This window comes from Eubalaena glacialis, chromosome 13, assembly GCF_028564815.1.
Source record: "Eubalaena glacialis isolate mEubGla1 chromosome 13, mEubGla1.1.hap2.+ XY, whole genome shotgun sequence".
Taxonomy (NCBI): domain Eukaryota; kingdom Metazoa; phylum Chordata; class Mammalia; order Artiodactyla; family Balaenidae; genus Eubalaena; species Eubalaena glacialis.
The window spans coordinates 31,609,171-31,629,512 of NC_083728.1; the positions used below are offsets into that span (position 1 = coordinate 31,609,171).

Sequence of the window (20,342 nt, forward strand, 5' to 3'; positions counted from 1 at the left end):
CTAAGACTCCCTTGTCAATTTGAGGTCATGAAGATTTACTTGTTTTCTCCCAAGAGTTTTATAGTTTTAGCTCATGTTTAGGTTGCTGATCTATTTTTTTTTTTAATTTTTAAAAAATTTATGTTTGGCTGTGTTGGGTCTTCATTGCTGTGTGTGGGCTTTTCTCTAGTTGTGGCGAGCAGGGGCTACTCTTCATTGCAGTGCACGGGTTTCTCATTGTGGTGGATTCTCTTGTTGTGGGCACAGGCTCTATGCACACAGGCTTCAGTAGCTGTGGCACCCGGGCTCAGTAGTGGTGCATGGGCTCTAGAGTGCAGGGTCAGTAGTTGTGGCATGTGGGCTTAGTTGCTCTGTGGCATGTGGGGTCTTCCTGGACCAGGGCTTGAACCCGTGTCCCCTGCATTGGCAGGCGGATTCTTAACCACTGTGCCACCAGGGAAGTCCCGCTGATCTATTTTTTGAGTTAATTTTTACATAGGAAATGAGGCAGGGGTTCAATTTTATTCTTTTGCATGTATTATTCAGTTGGTCCACCATTTGTTGAAGAGACTATTCTTTTGCCACTGAATGGACCTGGCACCCTTGTGAAAAATCAATTGGCCATACTATACTACCCAAAGTAATCTACAGATTTAATGTGATCCCTATCAAACTACCCATGACATTTTTTTTTTACAGAAATAGAACAGGTAATCCTAAAATTTATATGGAACCATAAAAGAGCCAGAATTGCAAAGCAATCCTGAGTAAAAAGAATAAAACTGGAGGCATAACCCTCCCAGACTTCAGATAATACTACAAAGCTACAGTAATCAAAACAGCATGGTACTCTCATGACAACAGACATACAAATCAGTGGAACAGAATAGAGAGCCCAGAAATAAACCCATACACCTATGGACAATTAACGTTCCTCAAAGGAGGCAAGACTATACAATGGGGAAAAGACAGTATCTTCAGCAAGTGGTGTTGGGAAAGTTGGACAGCCGCATGTAAATCAATGAGGTTTAGAACACACCCTCACACCATACACAAAAATAAACTCAAAATGGCTTAAAGACTTAAATATAAGACAAGATACCATAAAACTCCTAGAAGAGGACATAGGCAAAACATTCTCTGACATAAATCATATCAATGTTTTCTTAGGTGAGTCTCCCAAGGCAATAGAAATAAAAGCAAAAATAAACAAATGGGACCTAATCAAGCTTATAAGCTTTTACACAGCAAAGGAAACCAAGAACAAACTGAAAAGACAACCTACGGACTGGGAGAAAATATTTGCAAATGATGCGACCAAAAAGGGCTTAATTTCCAAAATTTACAAACAGCTCATACAACTCAGTAACAAAAAACCAAACAACCCAACTGAAAAATGGGCAGAAGACCTAAACAGACATTTCTCCAAAGAAGACATACAGATGGCCAATAGGCACAAGAAAAGATGCTCATCATCGCTAATTATTAGAGAAATGCAAATCAAAACTATGATGAGGTACCACCTTACAATGGTCAGAATGGCCGTCTTCATAAAGTCTGCAAACAATAAATGCTGGAGAGGGTGTGGAGAAAAGGGAACCCTCCTACACTGTTGGTGGCAATGTAAATTGGTGCAGCCACTATGGAGAACAGTATGGAGGTTCCTCAAAAAACTAAAAATAGAGCTACCATATGATCCAGCAATCCCACTTCTGGGCATACACCCAGACTAAACGATAATTCGAAAAGATACATGCATCCCTATGTTCATAGCAGAACTATTTACAATAGCCAAGACATGGAAACAACCTCAATGTCCATCGACAGGTGAACGGATAAAGATGTGGTACATATATACAATGGAATATTACTCAGCTATAAAAAAGAATGAAATAATGCCATTTGCAGCAACATGAATGGACCCAGAGATTATCATACTAAGTGAAGTAAGTCAGAAAGAGAAAGACAAATACCATATATCACTTACATGTGGAATCCAAAATACAACACAAATGAACTTATCTACGAAACAGAAAAAGACTCATAGACAGAGAGAAGAGATGTTGCCAAGGGGGTGGGGTGGGGGAGGGAAGTATTGGGAGTTTGGGATTAGCAGATGTCAACTATTATATACAGTATGGATAAACAACAAGGTCCTACTGTATAGCACAGGGAACTATATTCAATATCCTGTGATAAACCATAATGGAAAAGAATACATACATGTATAACTGAGTCACTTTGCTGTACAGCAAAAATTAACACAACACTGTAAATCAACTATACTTCAATAAAATTAAAAAAAAACCTATATGGAGAGCCACAAAAGCCAAAAAAAAAATCAATTCACCATAGATGTTTGGGTTTATTTCTGGACTCTCAATTCTATTTTATTGATTTATATGTCCATTCTTATGCCAGTACCACATATTTTGATTACTGTATCTTAAAGGAAGTTTTGAAATTGGGAAGTGCAAGTCTTCCTGCCTTTTTTTCTTTTTCAGTGTTGTTTTGGCTATTTGGGGCTCCCTGCAGTTCTAAGTGAATTGAGGATCAGTTTTTCCAATTCTGTATCAAAGGTTATTAGAATTTTGATAGGCTTTGCATTGAATCTGTAGAGTGCTTTGAGGAATACTGCCATCTTAATATATTAAGGCTTCCAATCCATGAAATCTTTCTATTTATTTAGGTCTTCTTTAATTTATTTCAGCAATATTTTGTAGTTTTCAGTGTACAAGTCTTTCACCTCCTTGCTTAAATTTACTCCTAGGAATTTCATTCTTCTGGATGCTATTGTATATGTTTCATTTATTTCCTTTTCAGATTGTTCCTTGTTGGTGTACAGAAATACAACTGATTTTTTTGTGCTGATTCTGTATTCTCAAAGTTTGCTTAACTTGTTTAGTACTAGATTTTTGTGTGTGTGTGTATTCTATGGGACTGTCTATATATAGAATCATGTCATCTTCAAAAAGAGATAGTTTTACTTCTTTCTTTCCAATTGGATGCCCTCTATTTCTTTTTCCTGTGTAAATGCTCTGGCTAGAACTTCTAGTACAATGTTGCATGGTAATTGTGAAAGTGGGCATCTTTTTAAAATCAATATCAATGCTTTTATTTTTTTCACTGTTTCTGTTGAGAAATCAGATTTTTTTTTTTTTTTTTTTAGTATACAATGACGTGTATCCACCATTATAGTAACATACAGAATAGTTTCACTGCCCTACACATTCTTTGTGCTCTACCTGTTCATCCCTCCCTCTCCCATAGATCCTGGCAACCGCTGACCTTTTAACTTTCTCCATAGTTTTGCCTTTTCCAGAATGTCATATAGTGAGAGTCACATAGCACGTAGCCTTTTCAAATTGGCTTCTTTCACTTAGAAATATGCATTTAAGATTCCTCCATGTCTTTTCATGGCTTGATAGTGCATTTACTTTCAGTGCTGAATAATATTCTGTTATCTGGATGGACTACAATTCATTTATTCATTTACTCACTGAAGGATATCTCGGTTGATACCAAGTTTTGGCATTTATGAGTAAAGCTTCTTTCTAAAACATCTGTGTGTTGGTTTTTGTGTGGATGTAAGTTTTCAAATACTTCAGATATTTAAAGAAATTCACTTCTGTGTGTGTGTGTGTGTAATATTTTATCTTAGTCATGGGTTGTCAGCCATTTTACAAAAAACCAACCCCCCCCCAAACAAACCCCATTTTTTGTGGTTTGCTGTACTTCTTGAATCCTTAACTTGTGAGGGAAATTTTCATCTACTGCTTCTTCCCTATTCTCTCTCAACATTTCTTTTTTGGACTCAATTTAAATGTGGTTTAGGCCTTTTTACTTTGTCCCAAATGTTTGTTACATTTTCTACCCCTTCCTCTTTCCAACCGTTATCCTGCCTATTTTCTACTGACTATTTGCCACATTACTAACATTTTCTTTGTTATTAAAGAGTATTGAGCAGAGTTCCCTGTTCTATACAGTAGGTCCTTGTTGGCTATTTTAAACATAGCAGTGTGTACGTGTCAATCCCATACTCCCATTCTATCCCTCCCCGCCATCCTTCCTCCCTGCTAACCGTAAATTTGTTCTCTAAGTCAGGGGTCCCCAACACCCAGCATGTTAGGAACTGGGCCGCACAGCAGGAGGTGAGAGGCAGGCGAGTGAGTAAAGCTTCATCTGCCACTCCCCATTGCTCGCATTACCGCCTGAACCATCCCCCGCCCCCCCTCCCCCCACCGTCTGGGGAAAAATTGTCTTCCTCAAAACTGGTCCCTGGTGCCAAAAAGATTGGGGACCGCTGCTCTAAGTCTGTGAATATGTTTCTCTTTTGTTCATTTCATCTTTTTATTAGATTCTTCATACAAGTGATATATGATATTTGTCTTTCTCTGACTTACTTCACTTAGTATGATAATCTCCAGGTTCATCTATGTTGCTGCAAATGGCATTATTTTATTCTTTTTAATGGCTGAGTAATATTCCATTGTATATATGTACCACATCTTATTCATTCATCTGTTGATGGACATTTAGGTTGCTTCCATGTCTTGACTATTGTAAACAGTGCTGCAATGAACATTGGGGTGCATATATCCTTTTGAACCATGTTTTTCTCTGGATATATGCCCAGGAGTGGGATTGCTGGATCTTATGGTGGCTCTATTTTTAGTTTCTTAAGGAACCTCCATACTATTCTGCACAATGGCTGTACGAATTTACATTCCCACCAACAGTATAGGAGGGTTGCCTTTTCTCCACACCCTCTCCAGCATTTATTGTTTACAGACTTTTTGATGATGGCCATTCTGACTGGTGTGAGGTGATATCTCATTGTAGCTCTGATTTGCATTTCTCTAATAATTAGTGATGTTGAGAATCTTTTCATGTGCCTCTTGGCTGTCTGTATGTTTTCTTTGGAGAAATGTCTTCTGCCCAGAAAATGGGCATCTTTGTCTTGTTCCTGATCTTAGGGGGAAAGCTTTCAGTTTTTCACCATTGAGTATGATGTTAGTTGTGGGTTTTTCATAAATGCTATTTCTTATGTCAGTTTTTAAAAAAATTTTATTATTTTTTTTGGCTGCATTGGGTCTTCATTGCTGTGCACGGGCTTTCTCTAGTTGCTGTGAGCAGGGGCTACTCTTCATTGTTGTGTGTGGGCTTCTCATTGTGGTGGCTTCTCTTGTTGTGGAGCATGGGCTCTAGGTGTGCAGGCTTCAGTAGTTGTGGCACGCAGGCTCAGTAGTTGGGGCTCACAGGCTCTACAGCACAGGCTCAGTAGTTGTGGTGCACAGGCTTAGTTGCTCCGTGGCATGTGGGATCTTCCCGGACCAAGGCTCGAACCCGTGTCTCCTGCATTGGCAGGCGGATTCTTAACTACTGCGCCACCAGGGAAGTCCCTTTATGTCAGTTTTAGTGCACTCTATTTTTTCTAGGAAAGTGTCTAATTCAACTAAAATTTCAAATTTACTGGCATAAAGTTGTTTATAATACCCTTTCCTATCTTTTTAATGCTTGTAGGATTTGTAGTAATGTCCCCTTTTTAATTTCTGATATTAGTAAATTTATGTTTTCTCTTCTCTTCTTCTGGATCTCTTTCTAGAGATTCATCAATTTTGTTAATCTTTCCAAAGAATCAGCTTTTTTGATTTTAATAATTTTATTATACGTTTGTTTTCTCGTTCATCGATTTCTGTGCTTAGTTTTTTTAGGAAGATTTTCTTCCTTCTACTTTCTTTTCGGTTTAATTGGGTTTTTTTTTTTTTTTAGTTCCATGAAAGGAAAATTTGTATCATTGGTTTTCAGTCTTTCTTGTCTAACATATGATTTTTTTTAAAAATAAATTTTATTTATTTATTTATTTATTATTATTATTAATTTTTGGCTGTGTTGGGTCTTCGTTTCTGCGCGAGGGCTTCCTCTAGCCGCGGCAAGTGGGGGCCGCTCTTCATCGCGGTGTGCGGGCCTCTCACTATCGTGGCCTCTCTTGTTGCGGAGCACAGGCTCCAGATGCGCAGGCTCAGTAGCTGTGGCTCACGGGCCCAGTTGCTCCGTGGCATGTGGGATCCTCCCAGACCAGGGCTCGAACCCGTGTCCCCTGCATTGGCAGGCAGATTCTCAACCACTGCGCCACCAGGGAAGCCCTATATGATTTTTAAAACTATAAATTTCTCTTAATTAGGTCAAATTTATTAAACATGTAATTCAAGTCATCCTTACTGTTTTTTTTTTTTTGGTCTTCCTGTTTTGCTGAGAGAAGTGTACACTACATTTTCATGTAAAGGAATAAAATTAACTCCATTACAGTTCATTAAAATGAGGCTGGATTTGTAAATTTACTTTGCTTATTTGACTTTTACTTGGATCTGCATATTTTCCCAAAGCATCATTACTTCCAGCCACAGCAGGGGTCAATTTGTGTTTACTTTTTTTTCAATCCATGGCTCAAAAATTCATCCCTTCTAGAAAGTCCTACTTAAATTAATTTCATCCCTCTGATTACTCCGTTACTCTAAGTTCAACTAATTACCTAATATTTTAGATTGCACTATTTTATTTTGCATTTGCCATGCATTTAAGAGAAATATCTTTTTGCTATTCCTTCCAGGAAACATACTAGTAATATAGATTGTGACTTATTTGATGAAAGGAGGTAAGAATGGGGAATATTTCCTTTTTCTTAAGTAGCTTGTTATCCATTATTAAAAAAAAGTAAAGTAGGTACTGTCTTTGTTTAAAAATTCCAGGCTCAAAAAAAGTTTTAATATTGTAAGTCAACTATACTTCAATAGAAAAGTTTTAGAATATCCTCAATATGCAAATCTGTCCTTTGAGTGTGATTATGAAATTCTGAAATGGTTATTTTGAAATGAAGCCTGATAAATATAATTTATTTTTATTTTTTAAGTGGTTAAGAGCAAGTGCTTGGGTCAGACACACCTAGGTTTGAGTCTCAGCTCTAACCAACTTTTATCTGTGTGACTATAGGAAAATTATTTAACTTCTGTAAAATAAAGATAATAAAGTTACCTAGTTTAACTGCAGTACACAGCACAGGGTCTGGCACATAGTAAGTACTTAATAACATGCTCAGTTAGACCTCCCACATTGCTCTTTTTTTTTTTTATTTTTTTTATTTTTTTATTTTTGGCTTAAAAAATTTTTTTTCCCCTAATAAATGTTTTCTTAATAATTTTTTCCTTATTTTCTATTTTTAAAAAAATTTTTAATAAGATTTTTCATATTTTTTATTTTATTTTATTTTAAAAAATTAAAAAAATTTTTTTCTTAATAAATTTTTTCTAAATAATTTTTTTCTTATTTTTAGTATAAAAAATTAATAAATCTATTTTTAAAAATTAAAAAAATTTTTTTTTTCTTAATAAATTTACTCTTAATAATTTTTTTTCTTATTTTTTATTATAATTGCTTTATTTTATTTTATTTTATCCTCTTTCTTTCTTTCTTTCCATTTTTTTCTCCCTTTTATTCTGAGCCGTGTGGATGAAAGGCTCTTGGTGCTCCAGCCAGGCATCAGGGCTGTGCCTCTGAGGTGGGAGAGCCAACTTCAGGACACTGGTCCACAAGAGACCTCCCAGCTCCACGTAATACCAAACGGCGAAAATCTCTCAGAGATCTCCATCTAAACATCAAGACCCAGCTTCACTCAACAACCAGCAAGCTACAGTGCTGGACACCCTATGCCAAACAACTAGCAAGAGAGGAACACAGCCCCATCCATTAACAGAGAGGCTGCCTAAAATCATAATAAGGCCACAGACACCCCAAAACACACCACCAGACGTGGACGAATCCACCAGAAAGACAAGATCCAGCCTCATCCACCAGAACACAGGCACTAGTTCCCTCCACCAGGAAACCTACACAACCCACTGAACCAACCTTAGCCACTGGGGACAGATACCAAAAACAACGGGAACTACGAACCTGCAGCCTGTGAAAAGGAGACCCCAAACACAGTAAGATAAGCAAAATGAGAAGACAGAAAAACACACAGCAGATGAAGGAGCAGGGTCAAAACCCACCAGACCTAACAAATGAAGAGGAAATAGGTAGTCTACCTGAAAAAGAATTCAGAATAATGATAGTAAGGATGATCCAAAGTCTTGGAAATAGAATAGACAAAATGCAAGAAACATTTAACAAGGACGTAGAAGAACTAAAGAGGAACCAAGCAACGATGACAAGCACAATAAATGAAATTAAAAATACTCTAGATGGGATCAATAGCAGAATAACTGAGGCAGAAGAACGGATAAGTGACCTGGAAGATAAAATGGTGGAAATAACTACTGCAGACCAGAATAAAGAAAAAAGAATGAAAAGAATTGAGGACAGTCTCAGAGACCTCTGGGACAACATTAAACGCACCAACATTCGAATTATAGGGGTCCCAGAAGAAGAAGAGAAAAAGAAAGGGACTGAGAAAATATTTGAAGAGATTATAGTTGAAAACTTCCCTAATATGGGAAAGGAAATAGTTAATCAAGTCCTGGAAGCACAGAGAGTCCCATACAGGATAAATCCAAGGAGAAACACACCAAGACACATATTAATCAAACTATCAAAAATTAAATATAAAGAAAACATATTAAAAGCAGCAAGGGAAAAACAACAGATAACACACAAGGGCATCCCCATAAGGTTAACAGCTGATCTTTCAGCAGAAACGCTGCAAGCCAGAAGGGAGTGGCAGGATATACTTAAAGTGATGAAGGAGAAAAACCTACAACCAAGATTACTCTACCCAGCAAGGATCTCATTCAGATTTGATGGAGAAATTAAAACCTTTACAGACAAGCAAAAGCTGAGAGAGTTCAGCACCACCAAACCAGCTTTACAACAAATGCTAAAGGAACTTCTCTAGGCAAGAAACACAAGAGAAGGAAAACACCTACAATAACAAACCCAAAACATTTAAGAAAATGGGAATAGGAACATACATATCGATAATTACCTTAAATGTAAATGGATTAAATGCTCCCACCAAAAGACACAGACTGGCTGAATGGATACAAAAACAAGACCCATATATATGCTGTCTACAAGAGACCCACTTCAGACCTAGAGACACATACAGACTGAAAGTGAGGGGATGGAAAAAGATATTCCATGCAAATGGAAATCAAAAGAAAGCTGGAATAGCAATTCTCATATCAGACAAAATAGACTTTAAAATAAAGACAATTACAAGAGAGAAAGACGGACACTATATAATGATCAAGGGATTGATCCAAGAGGAAGGTATAACAATTGTAAATATTTATGCACCCAACATAGGAGCACCTCAATACATAAGGCAAATACTAACAGCCATAAAAGGGGAAATCGACAGTAACACAATCATAGTAGGGGACTTTAACACCCCACTTTCACCAATGGACAGATCATCCAAAATGAAAATAAATAAGGAAACACAAGCTTTAAATGATACATTAAACAAGATGGACTTAATTGATATTTATAGGACATTCCACCCAAAAACAACAGAATACACATTTTTCTCAAGTGCTCATGGAACATTCTCCAGGATAGATCATATCTTGGGTCACAAATCAAGCCTTGGTAAATTTAAAAAAATTGAAATCGTATCAAGTATCTTTTCCGACCACAACGCTATGAGACTAGATATCAATTACAGGAAAAGATCTGTAAAAAATACAAACACATGGAGGCTACACAATACACTACTTAATAACGAAGTGATCACTGAAGAAATCAAAGGGGAAATCAAAAAATACCTAGAAACAAATGACAATGGAGACACGACGATCCAAAACCTATGGGATGCAGCAAAAGCAGTTCTAAGAGGGAAGTTTATAGCAATACAAGCCTACATCAAGAAACAGGAAACATCTCGAATAAACAACCTAACCTTGCACCTAAAGCAATTAGAGAAAGAAGAACAAAAAAACCCCAAAGCTAGCAGAAGGAAAGAAATCATGAAGATCAGATCAGAAATAAATGAAAAAGAAATGAAGGAAACAATAGCAAAAATCAATGAAACTAAAAGCTGGTTCTTTGAGAAGATAAACAAAATTGATAAACCATTAGCCAGACTCATCAAGAGAAAAAAGGAGAAGACTCAAATTAATAGAATTAGAAATGAAAAAGGAGAAGTAACCACTGACACTGCAGAAATACAAACGATCATAAGAGATTACTACAAGCAACTCTATGCTAATAAAATGGACAACCTGGAAGAAATGGACAGATTCTTAGAAATGCACAACCTGCCGAGACTGAACCAGGAAGAAATAGAAAATATGAACAGACCAATCACAAGCACTGAAATTGAAACCCACATTGCTCTTTGATTCTACTTATTCATGCTGAGTATGCTAAGCTTCCATGCAGTAGTCATTTCAAACCCTTGCCACGCTCTTCAAGCTTTATCCTACCACCTCCTTCCCCATCATTTTCAACTACTTTTCAGAGAAAGAGGTTTTCAGATATGCAGCTCCCTTGCTCCCAGCCCCACATACCTACATATGTACTGTTCTTCCCAGTTACCTTCATCTCTGTCTTAAGAAGGTATTCTCCTGTTTAAAACCAATATTGCTGTAACTTTTAGGTATGCCTCTCCTCACTTCCACGATTCATTCTTTCTCACAAATCCTCTACAACTAGCTCATTCTCCTTAATATTATATTAATAAATATCCCTAAATCTCTATCTTAAAAAAACCCCAAACAACAAAATACTTCCTTAGGGATTTCCTGGGTGGTGCAGTGGTTAAGAATCCGCCTGCCAATGCAGGGGGACACGGGTCGATCCCAGGTCTGGGAAGATCCCACATCCCACGGAGCAACTGAGCCCGTGCGCCACAACTCCTGAGCCCGCGCTCTAGAGCCCGCGTGCCGCAACTACTGAGCCCACGTGCCACAACTACTGAAGCCCGCGTGCACTAGGGCCTGCATGCCACAACTACTGAGCCCGTGCTGCAACTACTGAAGCCCACGTGCCTAGAGGCCATGCTGTGCAACAAGAGAAGCCACTGCAATGAGCAGCCCCCACACCACAATGAAGAGTAGCTCCCATTCGCTGCAACTAGAGAAAGCCCGCGCGCAGCAACGAAGACCCAGTGCAGCCAAAAACAAAACAAAACAAAACTTCTTTAATTTACAGGAAACTGCACTCCCCACCCCTAATCTTTTCTTAGCCAATATTCTTCAAAGAAAGAGGAGGTTATATTCCTTGTATCCATTTTCACCTGCTCCTCAGGCTTTGTCCCATTATAACCCACCTTTCATCACCTGTGTACCTATTCTACTGAACCTTTTCTAACTAAGATTATGAATGCAAAGCTAATTGTCAAGTGTAATGGGAACTCTTCAATTCTTCTCACTGGACCTCCCTGAGAACGGCTGACACAACTGACTCAATCCATTGAAGCCCTACTTGTGGGGTACCTCTCTTGTGATTTTCCTCCTGTCTCCTGTTATCCCTTCCTAATCTCTCTTATGGGCTACTCTTAAATGTCAATGTTTATCTAGGATTCTGTCCTGGACCCATTTTATTTCACTATATACATTATCTTTATGGGACACTCCTGGCTTCAGCTTCCACCTATTATCATCTCCTTTTTCCAGACCTGACTTCTCATAAGCTTTAGACCTATATATCAAATTGTGTACTAAACAGCTTAACTGTTACATAGGGAACTCAGTCCTCCCATGTCTGAAACAGAATCTATCATCTTTCCACCCCAAACTTACCCATCCACTTTCTTTCTCTGTTAAGGGACTGCTATCCACCCAGCTGCCTAAATCAGAAGTCCAGGAAAGATTCTAAGCTCATCCTTTCCTTGTCTTTTATGTCCAGTCACCAAATTCTATTCATTTTCACCTCTCAAATATTTCTCACAACCATCCATAGCACCCTCTCTATCTTTTCTGTCATTATCTTGACCTTATAATTTCTAGTAGGTAACTCAAAAATTTCCCTCTATTTTTAATTTTTAATTACATATGTTTCAAAGTTATATATAGTTTTACAGGTTAGTAACAACAACAACAACAATAAAAATCAGCAATCCTGCTCTCTTCCCCAGAGATAACCATTTTTTTCCCTTTAGCTCACTATTTTGATATTTACTTCCAGGTTTCTAAATATGTTTCTTGTGTTGCTACTTCTTGATTTTTCAGTTTTATGCATATCTATTAACTTCCTATTAGGGACACCATTCTTTCATTTACCTAACCACATTTATTGAGTGCCGATATTGTGCCAGGCACTGTTCTGGGTGTTTGGGATACAGCAAACAGAACAAATATCTATCTGGGGACAGAGATGAATAACAAACATAAATTAGAATATTATACGGTTTGTTATAAAATAGCAAAGACATCCTTCTTTTGTGCCCCAGTAGTGATTTATCCATAGCCCTATCACAGGCAGAAAATTCTATACTACAATGTTGTGTAAGATTGTGGTTGGTGCTGGGTGTCTCATTTAGACTTAAGTTGTGTTCCTCCTATGGTTCTGATGAGTTTGGTTGTGGCTGGAGGGATCTTTCTACTTGAGAACATAATAGCTCCCTGGGAAGGTGTTGGAGAACTTAAGTTACATCTAAAAATGGGCTTGGGTAATATTAGAGGAGTTGAATCCATGAATCTCCAGATTAACTGTAAATGACTTGTGAAATCCAAACTTAACACCTGAAGGGTTAAAAGCAACAAACTGAGATCAACAGAAAGGGAAAACGTCTTACATTGTGATTAAAATTTCAAAATGGTACCAATTACTTGTAAATGAAATTTAGAAATGTTTGAATGTGACTCGTTTCTCTGATTAAACAAGGTAATTTTATTTTAGTGTAGAAGATTCCCACTTATTTGCTTTGTTAGCTTAATAATAAAAAAGATACAAAAATGATAAAATGTACTACAATGATAATGCATGAAAACAACTGCTATAGTTTTTTTCTTTATTTCTTTACTTATTTGCTTGATTATTAAAAGGAAAACAATGAGATAAAATGGTGTTTCACAACTTACTTCTCAAAAAATTTACCCAGAATCACAATTGGTATACTAGTGTTTTTCTTAAAACAAAAAAGTTAAAGGCTTAATTAATTCTTTGACAAAGTAATAAAAAATATACTATAAGCTACACATTTTAGATTATTTTATATGCTAACCCTTCCTTTTTAAAAAATATTTTGTTATATTTTTGTCTTCTTTTTAAAAATAATTTGGTTTCAGATATTAAATTCACAAATTTCTGAGTTAAACCACTATTTGGAGAGGAATTACCAAAAAATTTGGTAGGTCTGAAAAAAAGAAATAGATTTTAATGCTCTGAGGTCCTGTTTGTGCCATGGCTAATTCCCTAATTTAAAAAAAATGCTGAATATTTACATAACATTTATCAAACTATTATTATTTTTTAAAATCAAACTATTATTTAAAAATGTTAGCAAAAGGAAATTTCTGGAAATAAACAGATTTTTAAAATGTTTTTCCTGAATGCTATAATTATATTAGCTAAGTATTTAATTTATCTCTCTGAACAAGACCTAAAAATCATAAGCAGACAGCATATAAGGGGCAATTACAGTTTTGAGAACTTCAGAAAAGATTCATCTATTAAAAAAAAAAAAAGATTCACTTTCTATGAAGAATGTAAATTCACTTGTCAGAAAATCAGAAACTACACACTAAATTCATTTGAATTTGACCATCAGTAAGTGAGTGCCCCCAAAACACTAGTGGCAACAATAAATTATTGCTGAAAGATATTTGATGATGGTATTTATCTTAACATAATCATATACTGTGCAAACACTAAAAACTGTTAGATGTACAGCTGTTTAATAAAATTCAATTCTCTTTTATTCCATAAAGCTCTTTGAATACGGTGTAAAAATTTTTACAGTCTCAGCTTTGGCTTTGAAAATTAGGCCCTATTTGGAAATAAAAACAAAAATAAACAAATGGGACCTAATCAAACTCAAAAGCTTTTGCACGGCAAAGGAAGCCATAAACAAAATGAAAAGACAACCCATAGAATGGAAGAAAATATTTGCAAATGATGCAACTGACAAAGGATTAATCTCCAAAATTTACAAATAGCTTATGCAGCTCAATATCAAAAAAACAAACAACCCAATCAAAAAATGGGCAGCAGATCTAAACAGACGTTTCTCCAAAGAAGACATACAGGTGGCCAAGAGGCACGTGAAAAAATGCTCAACGTCGCAAATTATTAGAGAAATGCAAATCAAAACTACAATGAGACCTCACACCAGTCAGAATGGCCATCATCAAAAAGGCTACAAATAATAAATGCTGGAGAGGGTGTAGAGAAAACGCAACCCTCCTACACTGTTGGTGGGAATGTAAATTGATGCAGCCATTATGGAGAACAGTATGGAGGTTCCTTAAGAAACTAAAAATAGAGCTACCATATGATCCAGCAATCCCACTCCTGGGCATATATCCAGAGAAAAATATGGTTCGAGAGGATACATGCACCCCAATGTTCACTGCAGCACTGTTTACAATAGTCAAGACATGGAAGCAACCTAAATGTCCATCAACAGATGAATGAGTAAATAAGATGTGGTATGTATATACAATGGAATATTACTCAGCCATTAAAAAGAATAAAATAATGTCATTTGCAGCAACATGGATGGACCTGGAGATTATCATCTAAATAAGTCAGACAGAGAAAGACAAATATCATATGATATCACTTATATGCAGAATCTAAAAAAAAAAAGATACAAACTTATTTACAAAACAGAAACAGACTCACAGAATTAGAGAACAAACTTATGGTTACTGGGGGGAAGGATGGGGGAGAGGGACAGACTGGGAGTTTGGGATTGACATGTACACACTGCTATATTTAAAACAGATAACCAAGAAGGACCTACTGTATAGCAGCAGTCCCCAACCTATTTGGCACCAGGGACTGGTTTTGTGGAAGACAGTTTTTCCACGGCCTGGGGTGGGGAGGGGGATGGTTTGGGGATGATTCAAGCACATTGATTTATTATGGTTTCTGTGCAGTCAAACCTCTCTGCTAATGAAAATCTGTATTTGCAGCCGCCCCCCAGCACTCGCATCACCGCCTCAGCTCCACCTCAGATCATCAGGCATTAGATTCTCATAAGGAGCACGCAACCTAGATCCCTCGCATGCACAGTTCACAGTAGGGTTTGCGCTCCTATGAGAAACTGCTCATCTGACAGGAGGTGAAGCTCAGGCGGTAATGCGAGTGATGGGGAGTGGCTGTAAATACAGATGAAGCTTCACTGGCTCACCCGCTGCTCACCTCCTGCGGTGTGGCCCGGTTCCTAACAGGCCACGGACCAATACTGGGGGTTGGGGACCTGCTGTAGAGCACAGGGAACTCTGCTCAATAAACCTAAATGGGAAAAGAGTTTGAAAAAGGATACATGTATATGTATAATTGAATCACTTTGCTGTACACCTGAAACTAACATAACATTGTTAATTAACTCTACTCCAATATAAAATAAAAATTTTTAAGAAGTATTAAAATGAAAAAAAAGAAGAAAATTAGGCCCTATTTAAAAACTTAGAAAGAGAAAAATGCTTGCTTAAACAATTATGAGTCAGTCAACCATGAAAGTTTACTGGCCAAATCCATTACTCCTTCTAGTGGGTATTTTATCCTTTATCACTTGTCTGTACATGTGCTACAGAGCTTGTTGAATAGTGTTTTATGCAGATAATCAATCACCTGTACACCTGACCAATTCAACAACAAATGGGAGCTTCAGATATTCTTGAGAAACCACAAAAATCTGTTTAAAGCCTTGTATCTTGTTTGGACATTGTTTTCTGATCCCTAATGACTTTAGCTAACACCCTCCTGAAAAGCAATCTTGAAATTTCTGTGAAAGTAGATTAAATCTTGGGGACAATAACATAAGTGTCTCTGGGCTAGGTGCTAATATGTTAGAAAAACAAATGTGGACAATTTTCTCCTCTAGTGTAAAATACCTCCTCAGCAGATAAGACTGAAGACTGAATAAAGGCGTTTTACTGATTAGTAACTCACAGAAGGTTAAAATGTTAAGCCACCTTAATTTTAGAAAATTTGCTAATTATCATATGTATAAAACATTTTAACCTAAGGGCAGAAAGTTGATTTATTATTGATTGCTTAACATACATTGAAGCAACACAGAATGAAAATTGATTACCTAATCAAGTAGCAACAGAAGAGTAAACTAAGGATGAAGACAAATATAGCAGTGCCAAAAACCACAATATATATGTTGAGTGGCAGATTCTGGAATCCAATATTAGGCATCCTGAAGTTGTAATGTGGGAAATCCGAGCTCATGGATGAACTGTGGGGAAAGAAAAGAATGGGAAAAAATTAGGTTATAAAGACTAAAAACCAAGATAGCATTATCTTTGTACATGTACAGAGGCAAATTTTTCCTTAAGGCTTGAAACAAATATGATAGACATAGGGTTAATATCCTTGCCATTAATTCATTAATCATGCCACAAATATTTATTGAGTACTTATTATGTACCTGGAACTACTCCAGAAGCTTGAGATCCTACCTAAAAAGCTTTACAAAAAGGTATTCACAGAGAGGTATTGGCATTATTTCACTGAAATAATGCCAATAATCAATAAACATCAATATACGAAAATGTTCAACGTCAAAGAAGTAAAAAGGAAAAAAAAATGTTAAGATTTTAAAAACTCTTTAACCTTTAAAGTAATAATATTTATAATGGTAAAATATTGGAAATAACTTAGATGTCTCACAAGGAGATAATGATTAAATAATTATATAGAGTCATATGTTACAATATTATTTGGTCATGAAAACCTGTTTTCAATAAATTTTAAATTTTAATAAAGATATATAGGAAAATTAAGCAGGATATAAATTGTATATAAAATAGATCCCAATTTTGTAAAGGGTTGAAAAAAAGGTGGATTATATATGTAAATATATGTGTACATATAGGGGTGTGTGTGTGTGTGTGTGTATATGTGTGTGTAGCAGAAAAAAGCCTGAAAGCCAACATATCAAAATGTTAATAATGACTTGTGGTTTACTAGCCATTTTGATTTTCTTCTTCTTCTTTTTTTTTTTTTTTTTTAAAAAACACTTTATTAAATCAGACTCGGGCGAATTCTCTGGCGGTCCAGTGGTTAAGACTCTGTGCTTCCATTGCCGGGGGCAGGGGTTCAATCCCTAGTCAGGGAACTGAGATCCTGCAAGCTGCGTGGCGCGGCCAAAAAAAAAAAATCAGGCCTTGTTCTAAGCATTTTACCGGCTTTATTTTATTTAATTCTTACATAAAATTTCTATAGGTACCATAACATCTCCCCCATCTTATAGATAAGGAAACCAAAACTTACAGTTTTGGTCACATAGCCATGACTGACCAAGTATGTATGGGAGTCAAGGCCTCTCCAACTCCAAAGCCAGTGCCCTCAGCCCATATGCTCTAGTCTTTATAATAAAAAAACAGCAAATATTGTTTAAACACTAAAAAGGGGACTATTTTTGTCGATTAGATTGCTACTACCTACTGATCACTACACAGTTAAAATTCCATGAATAGAGGTTGCCCCCTTCTTTAGGTGATGAGCTATAGTGATAAAGTGGCTCATCATACCTTCATGCTTGAACTTTCCTTGTCGTTTTGATTCATTACAAAATAAAGAGCAACTGCCAGTCTTGATTATCAAGACCACATAATGGTAACTGGATTACAACTATGACTACTGCCAAAATCAAAACAAAACTAAACAAAACTCCTCCAAACAAAATGCTTCTACTTTTATTTATACAAGGTACATTACAAATGTGTTTGCAGATCTTTCGTGTCCTTGTTGGAAGAGTATATTTATATTATAGACAACATTGAGATACTGACTGGTTGTATCTGAAGCCTCAGTGTTATTATTACTTTAATTTCCAACTTCTAATAACTTATACTAGGAACTGTAAAGACCTACTTCATCCCATGGAAACTCCTAAGAAATTTCAAACATAAATAATGGATAATATTTAGTTTTGAACATTCAACCATTTTCTGCAAGTGCTTTTATTCAAATATGTAATTTCCTTTTTCTTACACTCAGATCTTCTTGGAAGAGAAGGAAGGAGTTAAGCAGTACTTTACTAAATATATCTAGCACATATATTGTACAGCTATAAGAAAATTACAGCTGCCAAAACTTAACTCTTCCATACTGCTGACAGGGCTTCACTTAATGACTCTTCCTACAGTCAAGACTTAGATGACTATCCTTCAGTCCTTTAGAAATACCCCTCACCGGACAAATTTGTCTTGGTAAAGTAACTCTCACCTTAGGAAATAAGAGATTAAATGTACATCCTGGGAGGGCTAATAGAGAAAAAATAGGCAAACAGATGGAAACTTTTATGGTGGAAAAAGGGACTGGTTTGCAGTCAGCAACTTTCTGTGTTGTTCCCAGGATGTCACTAGCTAGATGTCAATACTTGGTCCATCTGTCCCATTATCAATGGGACAATGCTTATCCTATCAACTTCAAGGGATTCCTGGAAGGATAAAATGAGATGATAGATACTGAAGTGTCTGAAAACTCTAAGAGTTAGGGCAAAATACTAAGGCTATAATGTGTGTGTGTGTGTGCATTTTGGCGAGGGGTCGGGGAGAGGGATGACATTAAAAAAAGTAGTAGAGAACATAAAAGATGCCCTAGCAAAGATCAAGTCTCTCTAGAGGATTCTACAAAACCAAATGCTCCTTCCTCAGGGAGCTCCTCTGCACACACTGCCAAGCTTTGTGTCAAGTGACCTGACAACCTGGCCACCAGAGGCAGGAAACCTATCTTGGCCAAAGGCAACTATCAATATAGGCCAGCTGGGAGTGAGCCAGTGGTGTGAGAACGCTACGCTGTAGGTGTCCTTGTACTGGGTGGCACCACCAACAAACTCTGGGGGAATTCTGAACAGAGACACAGACATGGAGTATTAGACGTAGCACTGTCATCAGAAGGAAGAGACATCTGCCTCAGTGCTCCTGGGGTCTGGCTGCTGACAACTTTCCTGTGAGTCCACCCTTCTTGTTAGGGCCTTACAACCCATTAACAGAAGAATGGGAGTTGGCAGGGGATATGCTGATGCAGAACACATTTTAGGAATTTCCCCCCTTTCTTTTGGTAAATGGAATTGCTTAGCTACAACTGATATGTTGTCCCAACAGTCTACGTAGATGGTGTATTATTCCAAGATATTAATCCTGGTCTAGTGATATATTAATTTTATAATATTTTCATTATAATATCTTTTCAGCATGAGTATGAATAATCTTTTAAAGTAAGACAATCTTTAAAAAGAAAGCTACTATTCAACATCATCATAATAAGCATTCTTTGCTATTTAGGTATTACAAATGTAAAAGTTATTTAGTAATTGCTCTTTGTAGGAATGAAGAGAAGAAATAGAACATACAGTGCACTGTTGGATCTTACTTGGCATTTCTGACTTCATTCACGTGAAAACCATTTTCCTCTTTATGTAATTCCATAGGTCCTGAAATCTCTAATCTCAGCCTAAATTTCAAACTAATCAGTTTATTTTTTTTATTTTTTATTTTTTTTAACATCTTTATTGGAGTATAATTGCTTTACAATGGTGTGTTAGTTTCTGCTTTATAACAAAGTGAATCAGTTATACATATACATATGTTCCCATATCTCTTCCCTCTTGCGTCTCCCTCCCTCCCACCCTCCCTATCCCTCCCCTCTAGGTGGTCACAAAGCACCGAGCTGATCTCCCTGTGCTATGCGGCTGCTTCCCACTAGCTATTTTACATTTATAGTGTATATATGTCCATGCCACTCTCTCACCCTGTCACATCTTACCCCTCCCCCTCCCCCTCCCCATATCCTCAAGTCCATTCTCTAGTAGGTCTGTGTCTTTATTCCCGTCTTGCCACTAGGTTCTTCATGACCTTTTTTTTTTTCCCTTAGATTCCATATATATATGTTAGCATACTGTATTTGTTTTTCTCTTTCTGACTTACTTCACTCTGTATGACAGACTCTAACTCCATCCACCTCACTACAAATGCCTCCATTTCGTTTCTTTTTATGGCTGAGTAATATTCCATTGTATATAGGTGCCACATCTTCTTTATCCATTCATCTGATGATGGACACTTAGGTTGCTTCCATGTCCTGGCTATTGTAAATAGAGTTGCAATGAACATTTTGGTACATGACTCTTTTTGAATTATGGTTTTCTCAGGGTATATGCCCAGTAGTGGGACTGCTGGGTCGTATGGTAGTTCTATTTTTAGTTTTTTAAGGAACCTCCATACTGTTCTCCATAG

General features: G+C 36.8%; 1 protein-coding gene across 1 annotated transcript in view; it reads right to left on the reverse strand.

Annotated features, from left to right (window-relative positions):
• The window catches only part of RNF24 (ring finger protein 24), a 145,443-nt gene that overhangs the window by 31,667 nt on the left and 93,434 nt on the right, over positions 1 to 20,342 (reverse strand). The window contains exon 2 of the mRNA XM_061208116.1: positions 16,187 to 16,336. Coding sequence (XP_061064099.1) covers positions 16,187 to 16,329 — 143 coding nt within the window. The 5' untranslated portion in view covers positions 16,330 to 16,336. The remainder of the gene's footprint in view (positions 1 to 16,186; positions 16,337 to 20,342) is intronic.